At 44.0% G+C, this 16,428-nt stretch overlaps 1 protein-coding gene across 2 annotated transcripts in view; it reads right to left on the bottom strand.

Annotated features, from left to right (window-relative positions):
- The window catches only part of LOC110496472 (adenylate cyclase type 2), a 98,239-nt gene that overhangs the window by 65,664 nt on the left and 16,147 nt on the right, over positions 1 to 16,428 (bottom strand). For both annotated transcript variants that reach the window (XM_036953052.2, XM_036953050.2), the window contains exon 3: positions 4,886 to 5,047. In XM_036953052.2, the coding sequence (XP_036808947.1) occupies positions 4,886 to 5,047 (162 nt within the window). The remainder of the gene's footprint in view (positions 1 to 4,885; positions 5,048 to 16,428) is intronic.

Below are 16,428 nucleotides of genomic sequence, written 5' to 3'. Positions count from 1 at the left end.
ATAAGGTTCTATCTGCGCAAAGCATAGTTCTGAGATATTTAGCATCAAAGTTTTCACATCCCAGATTTCAGAACTTTTTGGTAGTGAATTCTTCATTCATAACCCATTAAGGTCCTCACCTTAAAGGTATCTAAAGTACAGAGTATCAAAGTCCTGCGACATTTATACATCCGTTTTTGTAGGGGTGTGCAATCTCAGATAGAACCTTATGGCTCAGACATGTCAATCTGGGTTCAGCTATAAGGTTCCAGCTGACTCTTCTGAGTTAGACATGTTCAGTTTTTAAGAAGACCAGTGGCGCCTGTTTTTTAAAATTTCTTTCCTGTTTTGCATGTTATTTTAGCATTAATATGCTTCACGTATCCATTTGCAAACAATGTCAAAAATAAATCATCATTGAGTTAATAGCCGCATACAAACATGGTCTCTTTTTTGCTTTCTTAAGTAGAGCTGCTCCAAAATGCAGGTGTTTCAGCCTAGTTCAGTGTCTTCTGTGGTGGTGGGGCAGCCAGCGGAAAACACCGAGCGGAGGGGTTGGTAATGTTCCCTAGCTGCGCCGGGATTGGCTCATTGTTCTGTCACTCATGGGGACACTACGTCGCCGCAAAATCTACGGGTAGAGCTAGAAAATTTTAAAAAAGCCCCTTGGGTGCTGCCGTGAACTTACATTAGAAGTGCCCATCCAAGAAGGCTCAAGGTCATTGGCCACAGATAAAATGTCAAATCACGTTATATCTACCGTAGCTTTGATTGGACTGATCATGTCAACATCACACTATCAAAATCTTAGCTAGCAAGCTAGACAATTGACACAGCGTCGTCCGGGTTCGGGGAGGGTTCAGCCGTCCGGGATGCCCTTGTCTCATCGGGCTCTGGCAACTCCTTGTGTTGGGCCGGACATCTGCAAGCTGACTCCGGTTGTCAGTTTGACAGTGTTACCTCTGAGACATTGGTGCGGCTTGGCTTCCTGGTTAAGTGAGCAAGAAGCAGTGCGGCTTGGCTCTCAAATTTTGGCAAGTCCGTACGGGAGTTGGAACGATGAGACAAGATCGTAACTACTAATTGGATATCACAAAAAAGGGGGTAATGCCATGGGCTAGGAAAGTTTGAATACATTGGCCATGCTATCAATCTAGCATGACTTCTGCCACTTTCAAAACAACTGGAAACTCAGAACTGGAAAATCTCAGACTTCAGTGAGTTCAAGACAACTGGGAACTCAGAACTGGAAAATCTCAGACTTCAGTGAGTTCAAGACAACTGGGAACTCGGATAAAACTAGGTCTGACTGGGAAAATACGGAAAATCATTTTGAACGGTCATCCAACTCTGAATTCTAAGTTGGGATTTCGGGCCTCTTTCTGGAGCCCACAAGAAGGACCGCCGCGTCACCTTCCTGTTCAAGTGAGCGCAGCACAACAAAGTGAGTCCAAAAATGTATTGTATGTTGCTGCATAAATGATGTAATGTGCAACAGAGATATGAATACTGTAGCCAAGAAAGTAATACTAAGTGTATGTTGTGTTGTAAGCTGTTAGTAGCCCATGTGTCTCACCCACATCATTTGTAATGTTTAGTGCTTAGTTGTATAGTGGCTTTGCTGGCGTGCATCCACCCAGAAAAATGTGTTTGCCCCACTAAGATTTACATGCTATTTTACAAAGATAGTCAGAACACATCATCAAATACATTAAGAAATGTATTATGATCGTCAGACAAATTACTGTCATCACTGAAAAACGATGTGACAACATAATTTACTTGAAGATTCCTGACATCGTTGTTTTTTTGCTTGCGGGCCATTATTGCTGGCTAGACTAGCTAGACCATACTTAGAGGGACAAGGCAAAGACGTGTTCTGATTGGTCCATCTGTATTTGTGCAGGCTTGTGATTGGATTGCATATTTTGGCTAGAAGCGCCAAGTTCAAATGGATTTATGCAGATAGAACTAGTTTTGACATAAAATGTACTTTTTCAGAAATCTCCACAGACATATGAAGAACCATCTAAAGATCTGTTATATGTGACTAACTCATTTCTGACTAAAATGTCAGAGAGAACCTTATAGTCCCAAGGTCACAATTTGTAGTTGAACAAGACATTGCATGTATAGATTTTTTTAAACTCGACTCGAGACTCAACTTAGAATGCACGACTTGGACTTGACTCGAGATTTGACCCGTTCTACTTCTGAGTCGACATGATACTCAGACATTAAGACTTGAAACTAGCTTGTGACTTGGTCTCACCTCTGGCAATCCCAGTGGCATCACACATCAGAGAGACCCCCTAACTGGGCCTCATACAGACAGGGTGCAACTTCACAATGGTCAGCTGGTGGAAAAGCAGGGGTATAGAAGAACACAGATGCTATTGGAGACTTGAGTCAAATCCTGAAAGAGTCACCTGTGAATGACTCAATCAAGAGAAATACAAATCTCTCTCTCATCTCCTCCCTCTCTCTAACACACACGAAGATGAAACTCCTAAAGATAAGGTTAGTGTCTGACGCCAGTGCAGATGCAGTCTCCTATATTCTAATCACTCAATGTCCATCTATACAACTCCATAACACATTATTGCCCTATAAACCTGCCCTAGTACACACATCTTGTTCATTTAGTTCCCCACTAGGTCAACATCAGGCTCATCAAAGCCCTGTAAATAAATAGACACAGGTCTTTAGAAGACCAGGCAATAAGTACGTTTATTACATTTACGTTTATTTACAGAGACCTCGAAAGGGTTTTTCCAGTAAACCATGGTGTATGTGTGTGTGTATGTGTGTGTGTGTGTGTGTGTGTGTGTGTGTGTGTGTGTGTGTGTGTGTGTGTGTGTGTGTGTGTGTGTGTGTATGTGTGTGTGCAGGCACACAAACATGCACCCTTCAAAGTCTGTCACACGCTTGGCAGGCATGTACCTGCTCACACGCACGCACGCACGCACACACGCACAGACAAACACATACACGTTTGTTTACCTGAGAGGGATTGAGACTGGCTGTGGCTGTGTGTGTGTGTACCTGTGTTTGCATGTGCACTTGCCTGCCTGCCTGCACACACAGGTATGTGACAGACTTTGTGAGCAACATCCTAGCCTTTTATTTCTGCGTAGGCACTAATATTGTTAGCATTGACCAGCAGCACAGACATAATGACCACTAAGGCCTGCTGTAGCTCCACTGACCTAGCTAGCTTCTGTAGAGCAGGTTATTGTGTTCAGTTAATTTATTCAAAGGCTGCATCCCAGAAGGCAGCCTATCCCCTATGTTGTGCATTACTTTTGACCAGGGCCCATAGAGAATATGATGCTATTTGGGACAGAGGCTCAGCCTCTAGCCCCGGCCCCAGTCAGTCTTTATAGGACAGTTCATTTAGACTGAGAGCTCTACTCTGGTAATGAAGAGTGTACTGAGGACACACAGAGTAGAGAGAGAGAGAGAGAGAGAGAGAGAGAGAGAGAGAGAGAGAGAGACCCTGGATAGAAGCAGTTTTACGTTTCTTGTCAAGAGTCTTGCCCTGAGTCAAAACTGAGTGGTTTCTGCTAGGTAGGCCAGGCAAAGCTGATAGGCTCATAAAAATGAGCTTTTGGGTCTTAATTAAAGGTTAGGGTTAGCAGTGTGGTTAAGGTTAGGGATAGGTTTAAAGTCAGATTTGATGACTTTACTTCTGTTCCAGCTAGAGACCAATCTGCAGAGCTGCCTCCAGTACATGAGTCATCTCAATAAATGCCAATGTGCTGGATAGAATGGGTCTCAATGAGTCACACACACACACTCAGCTATTCCAGCTCTGTTCGAGGGCACTCTGTAAAGGTATGAGTCATCATCCACAGCTCAAACTGACTTACCATTAGGCAGAAGAGGCAATTGCCTCAGGCCTCACATCATCAAGGGGCCTCATGAGCTGTGCATAAAAAGTAAATACACAAATATACATATATAATAAATAAATAATAATACAATAATTTCTCCATTTGAGGGCCCCCGTGTGCCCCTTGAGACATAATAAATAATAATAATACTTTTTAAATCCCCATCCAAATCCGTCTGTTTAAGCTAGAGATATCTTTTTTGCATGGTCTGCGTCTCAATTCCATCTGAGGTGAAAGGTGGTCGAGCTATGGCGTGTTTGTCAGACCAGGAGACATCCCGAAAATCGGTCTTCTCAGGAAAACGCCTATAGCGTCCGAGCGGTTTGGGCTACATACCAATTTGAATGGAAAGATGAGACTCTCACGCCCACGATGGTGTTTTTCTGTTTTGCTCTACGACCCCCACAAGTGTCACGGGACTCGTCTGAATGTAAACCGGTACATGGGCCAAAAAATGTATGGAAGTGAACAGGGCATTTCCATGTAAAAAAAGGTATACAGGTAATTCCACAGTAAAAAATAAAATCAATCCTGAGCTTTCTTATATCTCAGATACAGAACAGACACTTTAAAAATGACTTCCTTTTGATAAAATGTTTGACTATCTGGTTTTCCATGTGTGAATTTGTTATTCAATGGGCTAATAGCAGTAAGGCAAAAAATTCAGTGTTTCATCAAATATTTTTGTATATATTTTGTGGGGATTTCTACAAGGGTCCTACAATTCTAAATCAAATAGCTAAATGATCCTTGGTATGACCATGTTAAAACAATTCCATATGATAGCTTAGTAGACACCCAGCCCTGGGCCCTTAGACTCTCGGGGGATATAATAAGCATTTTGTTAGTAAAAAAAGAATGCTGCTGATAATACTGCTATTGTTGTCACGGCAGAGGCATCAGATACATGGTGTGTGTGTGTGTGTGTGTGTGTGTGTGTGTGTGTGTGTGTGTGTGTGTGTGTGTACTCATCATGTGTTTAACAAAGGTGTGTGTGTGTGTTCTCTTACCTGCCACACCAGTGGTTCAAAGGCCTCTGCAGTAGATGCCAGACACACACTGAGTGTGATTGTGTGTGATAAACATGTGATGATGCTGGCTATGACTGCTCCTCTCATGGAGAACGGCAGCATGGTGTAAACCACAAACACTATGAACAGGAAGAAGGAGACCTTGGGAGAAAGGAAGACACAGGATATTACAGGGGGACACTTTAACATGTTACACCACAAACACTATGAACAGGAAGAAGGAGACCTAAGAGAGAGGAAGACACAGGATATAACAGGGGGGACACTTTGACATGTTACATCACAAAAAGTAGGAAGTCATAGGGAGATTCTCAATTGGGGAAAAGTTTGTCCTCTCCTTGACTCCTCAGTCCTCCTCTCCTCCGTGACCCAGAAAGTGATAAGTGGTTGAGTGGTCAAGCAGAGTGTCAATTCGTTAGTAGGCAAACAAGGGAGTCTGCTCCCCTCCTCGATTATCTACTTCGGCAGAGGATGCACAAGGTTATCCTCGCGGTGTCCACGGTCATTATATCCGCCACACCCTCTTTGAATCAGCTGTTGTATTCTTGAAGGAGAAAAGCATGCACACATTTTAAAATGATACGCATCTTATCGTTTTAGCATTAAAATATCTTGCTAAATTCATTTTTTATCACTTTACACATTTATTGTGGGATTCCACCCCTTTAAACATCCTTTGATGATGGAGAAGGAGGGTCTCATTTCAAACAAGCGCATTTGTTTCCACGTTTCCTCTTCTCGCCTCTGCTCCTCGATTACCTTTGACCTGTTTCAAAGTGGAGAGGAGAGGACGGAGGAGAGCAAAACAAATTGAGATTCTCCCATTGAACATTACAGGGAGACAATTTAACATTGTCGGATTCAGGGTTAACTTTGAACATTAAGAAATTAAAGACATGATAGATCAGACGCATAGTACATAAAGGATTGAGATCTGTAGAAAGACAGAGTGGCTGTGGAATGTGCTGGGTGGATGGGAGAGAGTCACGGGAGTGCGATAGGTGATACGAGAGGACATCTGTGGATTAGGCGAAGGAGGGGTTGAGGTCAGGAGGTCAGGTCAGATGCCCTGATGGGAGAAAAAATGGTTTCTTATCCTGTTACTCTCTTCCTGTGGAACCATAAGATGTAAGGATTAGAGAGAAGGAGGGGTGTCTAAAGTGGAGTATATGTACAGTGGGGCAAAAAAGTATTTAGTCAGCCACCAATTGTGCAAGTTCTCCCACTTAAAAAGATGAGAGAGGCCTGTAATTTTCATCATAGGTACACTTCAACTATGACAGACAAAATGAGGAAAAATCCAGAAAATCACATTGTAGGATTTTTAATGAATTAATTTGTAAATTATGGTGGAAAATAAGTATTTGGTCACCTACAAACAAGCAAGATTTCTGGCTCTCACAAACCTGTAACTTCTTCTTTAAGAGGCTCCTCTGTCCTTCACTCGTTACCTGTATTAATGGCACCTGTTTGAACTTGTTATCAGTATAAAAGACACCTGTCCACAACCTCAAACAGTCACACTCCAAACTCCACTATGGCCAAGACCAAAGAGCTGTCAAAGGACACCAGAAACAAAATTGTAGACCTGCACCAGGCTGGAAAGACTGAATCTGCAATAGGTAAGCAGCTTGGTTTGAAGAAATCAACTGTGGGAGCAATTATTAGGAAATGGAAATCATACAAGACCACTGATAATCTCCCTCGATCTGGGGCTCCACGCAAGATCTCACCCCGTGGGGTCAAAATGATCACAAGAACGGTGAGCAAAAATCCCAGAACCACACGGGGGGACCTAGTGAATGACCTGCAGAGAGCTGGGACCAAAGTAACAAAGCCTACCATCAGTAACACACTACGACGCCAGGGACTCAAATGCTGCAGATGTGTCCCCCTGCTTAAGCCAGTACATGTCCAGGCCCGTCTGAAGTTTGCAAGAGAGCATTTGGATGATCCAGAAGAAGATTGGGAGAATGTCATATGGTCAGATGAAACCAAAATATAACTTTTTGGTAAAAACTCAACTCGTCGTGTTTGGAGGACAAAGAATGCTGAGTTGCATCCAAAGAACACCATACCTACTGTGAAGCATGGGGGTGGAAACATCATGCTTTGGGGCTGTTTTTCTGCAAAGGGACCAGGACGACTGATCCGTGTAAAGGAAAGAATGAATGGGGCCATGTATCGTGAGATTTTGAGTGAAAACCTCCTTCCATCAGCAAGGGCATTGAAGATGAAACATGGCTGGATCTTTCAGCATGACAATGATCCCAAACACACCACCCGGGCAATGAAGGAGTGGCTTCGTAAGAAGCATTTCAAGGTCCTGGAGTGGCCTAGCCAGTCTCCAGATCTCAACCCTATAGAACATTTTGGAGGGAGTTGAAAGTCTGTGTTGTCCAGCAACAGCCCCAAAACATCACTGCTTTAGAGGAGTGGATGACAAAATACCAGCAACAGTGTGTGAAAGACTTACAGAAAACGTTTGACCTCTGTCATTGCCAACAAAGGGTATATAACAAAGTATTGAGATAAACTTTTGTTAAAAAAGTTTGAAATATCCAATAAATGTCATTCCACTTCATGATTGTGTCCCACTTGTTGTTGATTCTTCACAAAAAATACAGTTTTATATCTTTATGTTTGAAGCCTGAAATGTGGCAAAAGGTCGCAAAGTTCAAGGGGGCCGAATACTTTCGCAAGGCACTGTATATACAGTACATGTAACCAACTTCCTATAGCCACGCAGAAGAAAGGCACACGGACACCTTCACTTCAGGTTGACTTGGTTTTTATTTGCAGTAAAAGACATCAAACAGTGATGACAGGCATTGACAGTACGGTCAGAATATCTCTCTCAGACTGAAGAGCAGGCAGACCAACTTTCCAAATAGGGGAGAAGCACTTAAAACCCACTAGTTCTTTCAAGGAAAATAATACAAAAAGCTGTAAGTCTGAAGGCCTCTCGTATTGCCAACCTTAATACAATGGCAGCAAATATTCTTATGAATTCAGCAACACATAATGAAAGGAAACTTTATTACCATCACCCCTATTCATGAAGTGAATGGTTTCACCCACTACTCTGCCCGGGAACTGCGGCGTTCTTTGATATCTACATTGCACGCAGCGCGAGCGAGGTTGATGGAAACTCTACATTTTCACTTTGTCACACTCACCCCTGTAGAATTCCATCAACCCAGACAGACCTTAAAGACACATTACTAAGGCGGGCACTTTAAACTACAGTGTTTATCACAGCTGCTTTTAACTTCAGGTGTCAGCCTGTGGGATGGTTTTCTGTCCCGCTGTTAAACAGTACAGTGGCTAAGCGATTTCTGAAAACCCTTTGATAAAGTGGGAGTAATAGTTCATCATTCTGAGAAATGACTGGACCCTCTTCAGTCCAGGGGTTTTCCCATCCATCTCCATGAGGATGTCATCTCACTGATGGCCGTCCCTTTCCCCTCGTCAGTCTGAATCCCTTTTTGAGATGTCACATGGCCCAAGAATTTCATAAAACGCAGAAGGAAGTGCCACTTATTTGGGGCAAGCTTCAAATTGTTGTTTGAGAGTCTACTGAAAACCAGCTCCAACTGTTCCATCATCTAGATAGCACAAAAGGGAGATAGTTCTGGTCTCCAAAGATTGACACCATCATCCTGCAAACATAACTGGGCTGTTGCAGTGGCCCTGAGCCATTCTGTTATATTCTAAAAGGCCAACTGGTGTGGTAATGACTGTGTATTTACGATCCTCTTCCTTTATGGGAATATTGTAAAATCCAGATGTCAGATCCATTGTGCTGAAAAGGCCGTTTACCCTAATGACGGCAGTGGATCGTCTTGATTTGTTAGGGGATAAGCATCCTTCTCAGGTCTCGAATTGAGCCATCAGAAATCTGTACAGATTCTGAGTTCACCATTTGGTTTCCAGACAAGAACAAGAGGGTATGCCCACTCACTATTCGATTTCCCGAGGAAGTCACATTCTTCCATTTCCTTCAAGTTTTGTTTCAGTTTTTGGAAGTCACATGGTGGCACTCTGTGGTAAGGAAGTCTGAAAGGCCTCTCATCGTTCAGTCTTATTCTATGCACAAAGTCTCTTGCTTCGCTACCTTCTAGTTTCCCTCCGGAAAATATGCTGTGATATTTCATAACCAGGTCTGCCATCTTGTTTTTCCATTCATCTGATACTTCACAGGAGGCAATGTCAACATCAGTCAGACACATTTCTTTCAACACATCAGCATATGTGCGTTCTGTTCAGTTGTGGTTCCAATGATTTTCTGTGCGGCATCTTGTTTATCATAACATTGTCCACAGCAGCTGCTGTTTAACTCCAGGTCTTCTAAAGCTATACAGGAGTAGACTGTACATCTGCCAGTTTTGCATTGTGCTTCAGTGTAACTGGGCCCTTCTCCTTTCAGCCTACCCAAGACTAATTGTTCATGTTTTGGGATAGTGTCACACACCGGTTGAAAACGAAGGTGGCAACTTTTTTTTCAGGCATTTTACTTTGTTGCCACCGGTCAACATTTGCCAGTGTGCTTAGAAGTGCAGCTGATTCATCAGAAAGGCCATTGGCTGGATGTGATATTGTTTTCCAATATCCCTCTGTACTTTTCAATAGATGGAGGACATGTTTCAGTACATTTTATTGTTAGATCTGAATCGCCGTCATAATCATTGGCCTGTACAGAGAATTAAGTCAAAACCACAGGTCCAAATCCCCATCTCCTTCCATGGCTTTGGAAAGGGGCGATGTAGCAAGCTAGCTACTGCAGGACATCAACACAAGCAGACCAGAAACACATGTTTTTCTGAAAATGACATTTCGCTTAGGATGTCATTTGATTGGTGTAGAGCAAAATCCAAATTGGCCCCACTTGAGGGGAATTTAACTGTTCAAATGCTTGTTGGCATCAATCAACCAAATGCTACGGTAGCAACATGTCATACTATTTTGGTCCAGGTAGCATGAGATACAGGGGCTACACATACTGAGACAGAGGGGTGCTGTTTCCCTGTCCAGACAGCATGAGATACAGGGGCTACACATACTGAGACAGAGGGGTGCTGTTTTCCTGTCCAGACAGCATGAGATACAGGGGCTACACATACTGAGACAGAGGGGTGCTGTTTTCATGTCCAGACAGCATGAGATACAGGTGCTACACATACTGAGACAGAGGGGTGCTGTTTTCCTGTCCAGACAGCATGAGATACAGGGGCTACACATACTGAGACAGAGGGGTGCTGTTTCCCTGTCCAGACAGCATGAGATACAGGGGCTACACATACTGAGACAGAGGAGTGCTGTTTCCCTGTCCAGACAGCATGAGATACAGATACACATACTGAGACAGAGGGGTGCTGTTTCCCTGTCCAGACAGCATGAGATACAGGGGCTACATATACTGAGACAGAGGGGTGCTGTTTCCCTGTCCAGACAGCATGAGATACAGGGGCTACACATACTGAGACAGAGGGGTGCTGTTTCCCTGTCCAGGTAGCATGAGATACAGATACACATACTGAGACAGAGGGGTGCTGTTTCCCTGTCCAGGTAGCATGAGATACAGGGGCTACACATACTGAGACAGAGGGGTGCTGTTTCCCTGTCCAGGTAGCATGAGATACAGGGGCTACACATACTGAGACAGAGAGGGTGCTGTTTTCCTGTCCAGACAGCATGAGATACAGGGGCTACACATACTGAGACAGAGGGGTGCTGTTTCCCTGTCCAGACAGCATGAGATACAGGGGCTACACATACTGAGACAGGGAGGTGCTGTTTTCCTGTCCAGGTAGCATGAGATACAGGGGCTACACATACTGAGACAGAGAGGTGCTGTTTTCCTGTCCAGGTAGCATGAGATACAGGGGCTACACATACTGAGACAGAGAGGTGCTGTTTTCCTGTCCAGGTAGCATGAGATACAGGGGCTACACATACTGAGACAGAGAGGTGCTGTTTTCCTGTCCAGGTAGCATGAGATACAGGGGCTACACATACTGAGACAGAGAGGTGCTGTTTCCCTGTTCAGGTAGCATGAGATACAGGGGCTACACATACTGAGACAGAGAGGTGCTGTTTTCCTGTCCAGGTAGCATGAGATACAGGGGCTACACATACTGTGACAGAGAGGTGCTGTTTCCCTGTCCAGACAGCATGAGATACAGGGGCTACACATACTGAGACAGAGGGGTGCTGTTTTCCTGTCCAGACAGCATGAGATACAGGGGCTACACATACTGAGACAGAGGGGTGCTGTTTTCATGTCCAGACAGCATGAGATACAGGTGCTACACATACTGAGACAGAGGGGTGCTGTTTTCCTGTCCAGACAGCATGAGATACAGGGGCTACACATACTGAGACAGAGGGGTGCTGTTTCCCTGTCCAGACAGCATGAGATACAGGGGCTACACATACTGAGACAGAGGAGTGCTGTTTCCCTGTCCAGACAGCATGAGATACAGATACACATACTGAGACAGAGGGGTGCTGTTTCCCTGTCCAGACAGCATGAGATACAGGGGCTACATATACTGAGACAGAGGGGTGCTGTTTCCCTGTCCAGACAGCATGAGATACAGGGGCTACACATACTGAGACAGAGGGGTGCTGTTTCCCTGTCCAGGTAGCATGAGATACAGATACACATACTGAGACAGAGGGGTGCTGTTTCCCTGTCCAGGTAGCATGAGATACAGGGGCTACACATACTGAGACAGAGGGGTGCTGTTTCCCTGTCCAGGTAGCATGAGATACAGGGGCTACACATACTGAGACAGAGAGGGTGCTGTTTTCCTGTCCAGACAGCATGAGATACAGGGGCTACACATACTGAGACAGAGGGGTGCTGTTTCCCTGTCCAGACAGCATGAGATACAGGGGCTACACATACTGAGACAGGGAGGTGCTGTTTTCCTGTCCAGGTAGCATGAGATACAGGGGCTACACATACTGAGACAGAGAGGTGCTGTTTTCCTGTCCAGGTAGCATGAGATACAGGGGCTACACATACTGAGACAGAGAGGTGCTGTTTTCCTGTCCAGGTAGCATGAGATACAGGGGCTACACATACTGAGACAGAGAGGTGCTGTTTTCCTGTCCAGGTAGCATGAGATACAGGGGCTACACATACTGAGACAGAGAGGTGCTGTTTCCCTGTTCAGGTAGCATGAGATACAGGGGCTACACATACTGAGACAGAGAGGTGCTGTTTTCCTGTCCAGGTAGCATGAGATACAGGGGCTACACATACTGTGACAGAGAGGTGCTGTTTCCCTGTCCAGGTAGCATGAGATACAGGGGCTACACATACTGAGACAGAGAGGTGCTGTTTTCCTGTCCAGGTAGCATGAGATACAGGGGCTACACATACTGAGACAGAGAGGTGCCGTTTTCCTGTCCAGGTAGCATGAGATACAGGGGCTACACATAATGAGACAGAGGGGTGCTGTTTTCCTGTCCAGACAGCATGAGATACAGGGGCTACACATACTGAGACAGAGGGGTGCTGTTTTCCTGTCCAGACAGCATGAGATACAGGGGCTACACATACTGAGACAGAGGGGTGCTGTTTCCCTGTCCAGACAGCATGAGATATAGGGGCTACACATACTGAGACAGAGGGGTGCTGTAAAATGAGAGTTAGGGTGATGTCATCCTATCCCTTAATAATCCCACCTCCTGTCTTCCAAGTGTTTGACATTGGAGAGGGTACCAGGAACTTTATCAATGTAGAAGCAATAGTCATTTTTCATACGTTGGTCATCATACATTGATTTGGTTTCATCCAAATATCATCCAATTTCATGAAAAACATGTGTAGAAAAGGCCCATGGAGTTGGTGGAATACTCCTTAAATTCATTGCCATTTACTCAGCTGAGCCAGGGGCGCTTTAATTAGGTCAGGTGGAAATGTCCGACAGATCTCAACTCCATAAAAGGAGGAAATTGCCATTGCCTGATCTCGCTGCTTTCTCTTCCTTAACTCCATCTGATCCAGAAGTTCTGTGCGTCCATGAATCCACGTAAGTCCACCGACTATGTTACCTTTCATCTGAATGATCTGTGGCGATCGGGAGAGTGGGCCATTCAGTTATTGTTTATAGTTATTACTGCGGAACGCGGCTTGGCGCGCACGCTTCAAACATATTGTGTAATGTGAATTGTCAATGATCACGGCCCTACGGATCCTCATAGGCCAATTATGCAACCGATATGGTTCATATGTATTGAAATTGATTATATGTACACATGAAGACAATTGAAAGAGTGAAATGAGAAACGTCATTGTTTGCTAACTGATAGACTTTGATCATGGGGATTATAGATTGTATAACCATTCCCTGTTTGTATTCTTTCATGATTTATGATAAATAGTTACGAGCCTAAATGACTCGCGGATGATTACTATTGACTTAATGAACTGAACTGTTGACCTCCCTAAATTATGTTAATAATGAATGATATGATTTGATCTTTGATTATGAATCTGATTGGATACATGTTATTTGTTTCCTTTGTGATGCAGCACAGACTACTCAGTAAATATACCACTTTATGGTTAAAGGAATTCCTGCCTCAGTCTCATCCATTCCTCTGTCACCTTCACTGTCAGTCATCCTACCTGTCCAGCTACTCACACAGATTCCACTAATCTTTCAACATGATTATGACTGTTGACCTTTAAAATAGAGACACTTCTCTCCTGATTTTTCCAGGAGCCAATTTGTGTGCGTGAGTTCTGGAAAGAGTTAAGTTGGAACAGGGGAAATTGATATACCCTATCATTTCTCTACTCATTCTACCTTCCTTATCTCGCTTTCTCCCTGTTTCTTCTCAACCCTGCATTCTAATACCCTATCATTTCTCTAGTCCCTCTGCCTTCATTATCTCCCCGTCTCCTCTCAACCACCCTCCCAGCCTTGCATCCCGTCTCCCTGTTTCTTCTCAACCCTGCATTCTAATGACCCCTGTCCCATTCACTGAATCATACGTTTCTCGTTTTTTCCTCATTCTTTCTCTCTCCCACTCGCTCTCACACTCAATGCCTCTGACTTTCTCTTTCCTTTTCTTTCTTTCTGTAGTGCTCTGTCTTTTCGCCCATCTCATCTCTCTCTCTCTCTTTCTCTCTCTTCATATCTCTAGCTCTCTCCTACTTCCCTTCCTTCTCTCTCCTCACCCCTTCTCTCTCTCTCCATCCTTTCTCTCTCTCCATCTCCTCTCTCCCCACCCTTTCTCTCTCTCTCTCCATCCCTTCTCTCTCTCCATCCTTTCTCTCTCTCTCCATCTCCTCTCTCTCCACCCCTTCTCTCTCTCTCCATCCCTTCTCTCTCTCTCCATCTCCTCTCTCCCCACCCCTTCTCTCTCCTTCCCTTTCTCCATCTCTTCTCCTCTGTGTGGTAGGCTCCAGAGCCAGCCAACCAGCCAGGTTAGTGTGAGGGAGGGTTGTATTGTTTTGATGGTACCAGGTGTGCGGAGCTCAAGTACAATCTGCCTTCCACTAATACCTGCTCTCTCCTGAGAGATTCAATCAGGCCCAGACACAACCAACTCCTCAGCTAAAAGGGCTGCTCTGTGTGGTGTGGTGTGGTGTGGTGTGGTGTGGTGTGGTGTGTGTGTGTGTGTGTGTGTGTGCATGTATGGGTGTGTGTGTGATAGATTGTGAGAGCCTCTGTTACTAAGCAGAACATAACCTGTTATAAACTTTCAGATTATTTATTTCTCTCTGGCCTGTGGTCTCTCTCTGTCTATAGGGAGTCCCCACCCCTATTTTTCTGTTTATCCCTACCCACACTCTCTCTCTCTGTATGAGGACAGACTGTAGTCTCAGCAGTAGTTACAGACAGTGTTATTTAGCTCATTGGGTTCCATCAATATGGTTGAGAGTGTTCTTCCTCCTGGCTCCAGGCTGGTTGACTCACAGCAAAGAGCCATTTATCTCCTTCTTATAGTCTGAGCCATTTACCATCATCACAGGACACCTGAGTGGTGTTCTATAACTGACCTACCTGTCATACAGTGCCTTTAGATAGTATTTCCACATTTTGTTGTGTTACAGACATTGAATATCCCTTTGAGCATGGTGAAGTTATTACACTTTGGATGGTGTATCAATACACCCAGTCACTACAAAGAAACAGGCGTCCTTCCTAACGCAGTTGCCAGGTAGGAAGGAAACCGCTCAGGGATTTCACCATGAGGCCAGTGGTGACTTTAAAACAGTTACAGACTTTAATGGCTGTGATAGGAGAAAACTGAGGATGGATCAACAACATTGTTGCAGAGTGAAGAGAAGGAAGCCTTTACAGAATAAAAATATTCCAAAACATGCATCCTGTTTGCAACAAGGCACTAAAGTAATACTTCAAAAGATGTGGCAAGGAATTCACTTTTTGTCCTGAATACAAAGTGTTATGTTAGGGGCAAATCCAATACAACACAGTACTGAGTACCGCTCTCCATATTTTCAAGCATAGTGGTGGTTGCATCATGTTATGGGTATGCTTGTCATCATTAAGGACTGGGAAGTTTTTCAGTATGAACAAGAAACAGAATGGAGCTAAACACAGGCAATATCCTAGAGGAAAACCTGGTTCAGTCTGCTTTCCACCAGACACTGGGAGATGAATTCACCTTTCAGCAGGACAATAACCTAAAACACAAGGTCAAATATACACTGGAGTTGCTTCCCAAATGACAGTGAATGTTTCTGAATGGCTGAGTTACATTTTGTAATTAAATCTGCTTCAAAATCTATGGCAAGACTTAAACATGGTTGTATGGCAATGATCAACAACCAGTTTGACAGAGCTTGGAGAATTTAGAAAATAATACCTTGCAAATATTGTACAATCCAGGTGTGTCACGCTCTTAGAGACTTACCCAGAAAGACTCACAGCTCTAATTTCTGCCAAAGCTGATACACTTATGTATACTTATGTAAATGTGATATTTCTGTATTTCATTTTCAATAAATTTGCTAAAATGTATAAAAACATGTTTTCACTTTGTCATTATGGGGTATTGTGTGTAGATGGGTGAGAAGAAAAAAGATAAATTTAATCCATTTTAAATTCAGGCTGTAGCACAACAAAATGTGGTACAGTGCCTTGCGAAAGTATTCGGCCCCCTTGAACTTTGCGACCTTTTGCCACATTTCAGGCTTCAAACATAAAGATATAAAACTGTATTTTTTTGTGAAAAATCAACAAGTGGGACACAATCATGAAGTGGAACGACATTTATTGGATATTTCAAACTTTTTTAACAAATCAAAAACTGAACAATTGGGCGTGCAAAATTATTCAGCCCCCTTAAGTTAATACTTTGGAGCGCCACCTTTTGCTGCGATTACAGCTGTAAGTCGCTTGGGGTATGTCTCTATCAGTTTTGCACATCGAGAGACTGAAATTTTTTCCCATTCCTCCTTGCAAAGCAGCTCGAGCTCAGTGAGGTTGGATGGAGAGCATTTGTGAGCAGCAGTTTTCAGTTCTTTCCACAGA

This window comes from Oncorhynchus mykiss, chromosome 18 (genome assembly GCF_057628025.1).
Source record: "Oncorhynchus mykiss isolate SJ-2025 chromosome 18, ASM5762802v1, whole genome shotgun sequence".
Lineage (NCBI taxonomy): Eukaryota > Metazoa > Chordata > Actinopteri > Salmoniformes > Salmonidae > Oncorhynchus > Oncorhynchus mykiss.
This window is presented reverse-complemented; position numbering and strand designations above follow the sequence as displayed.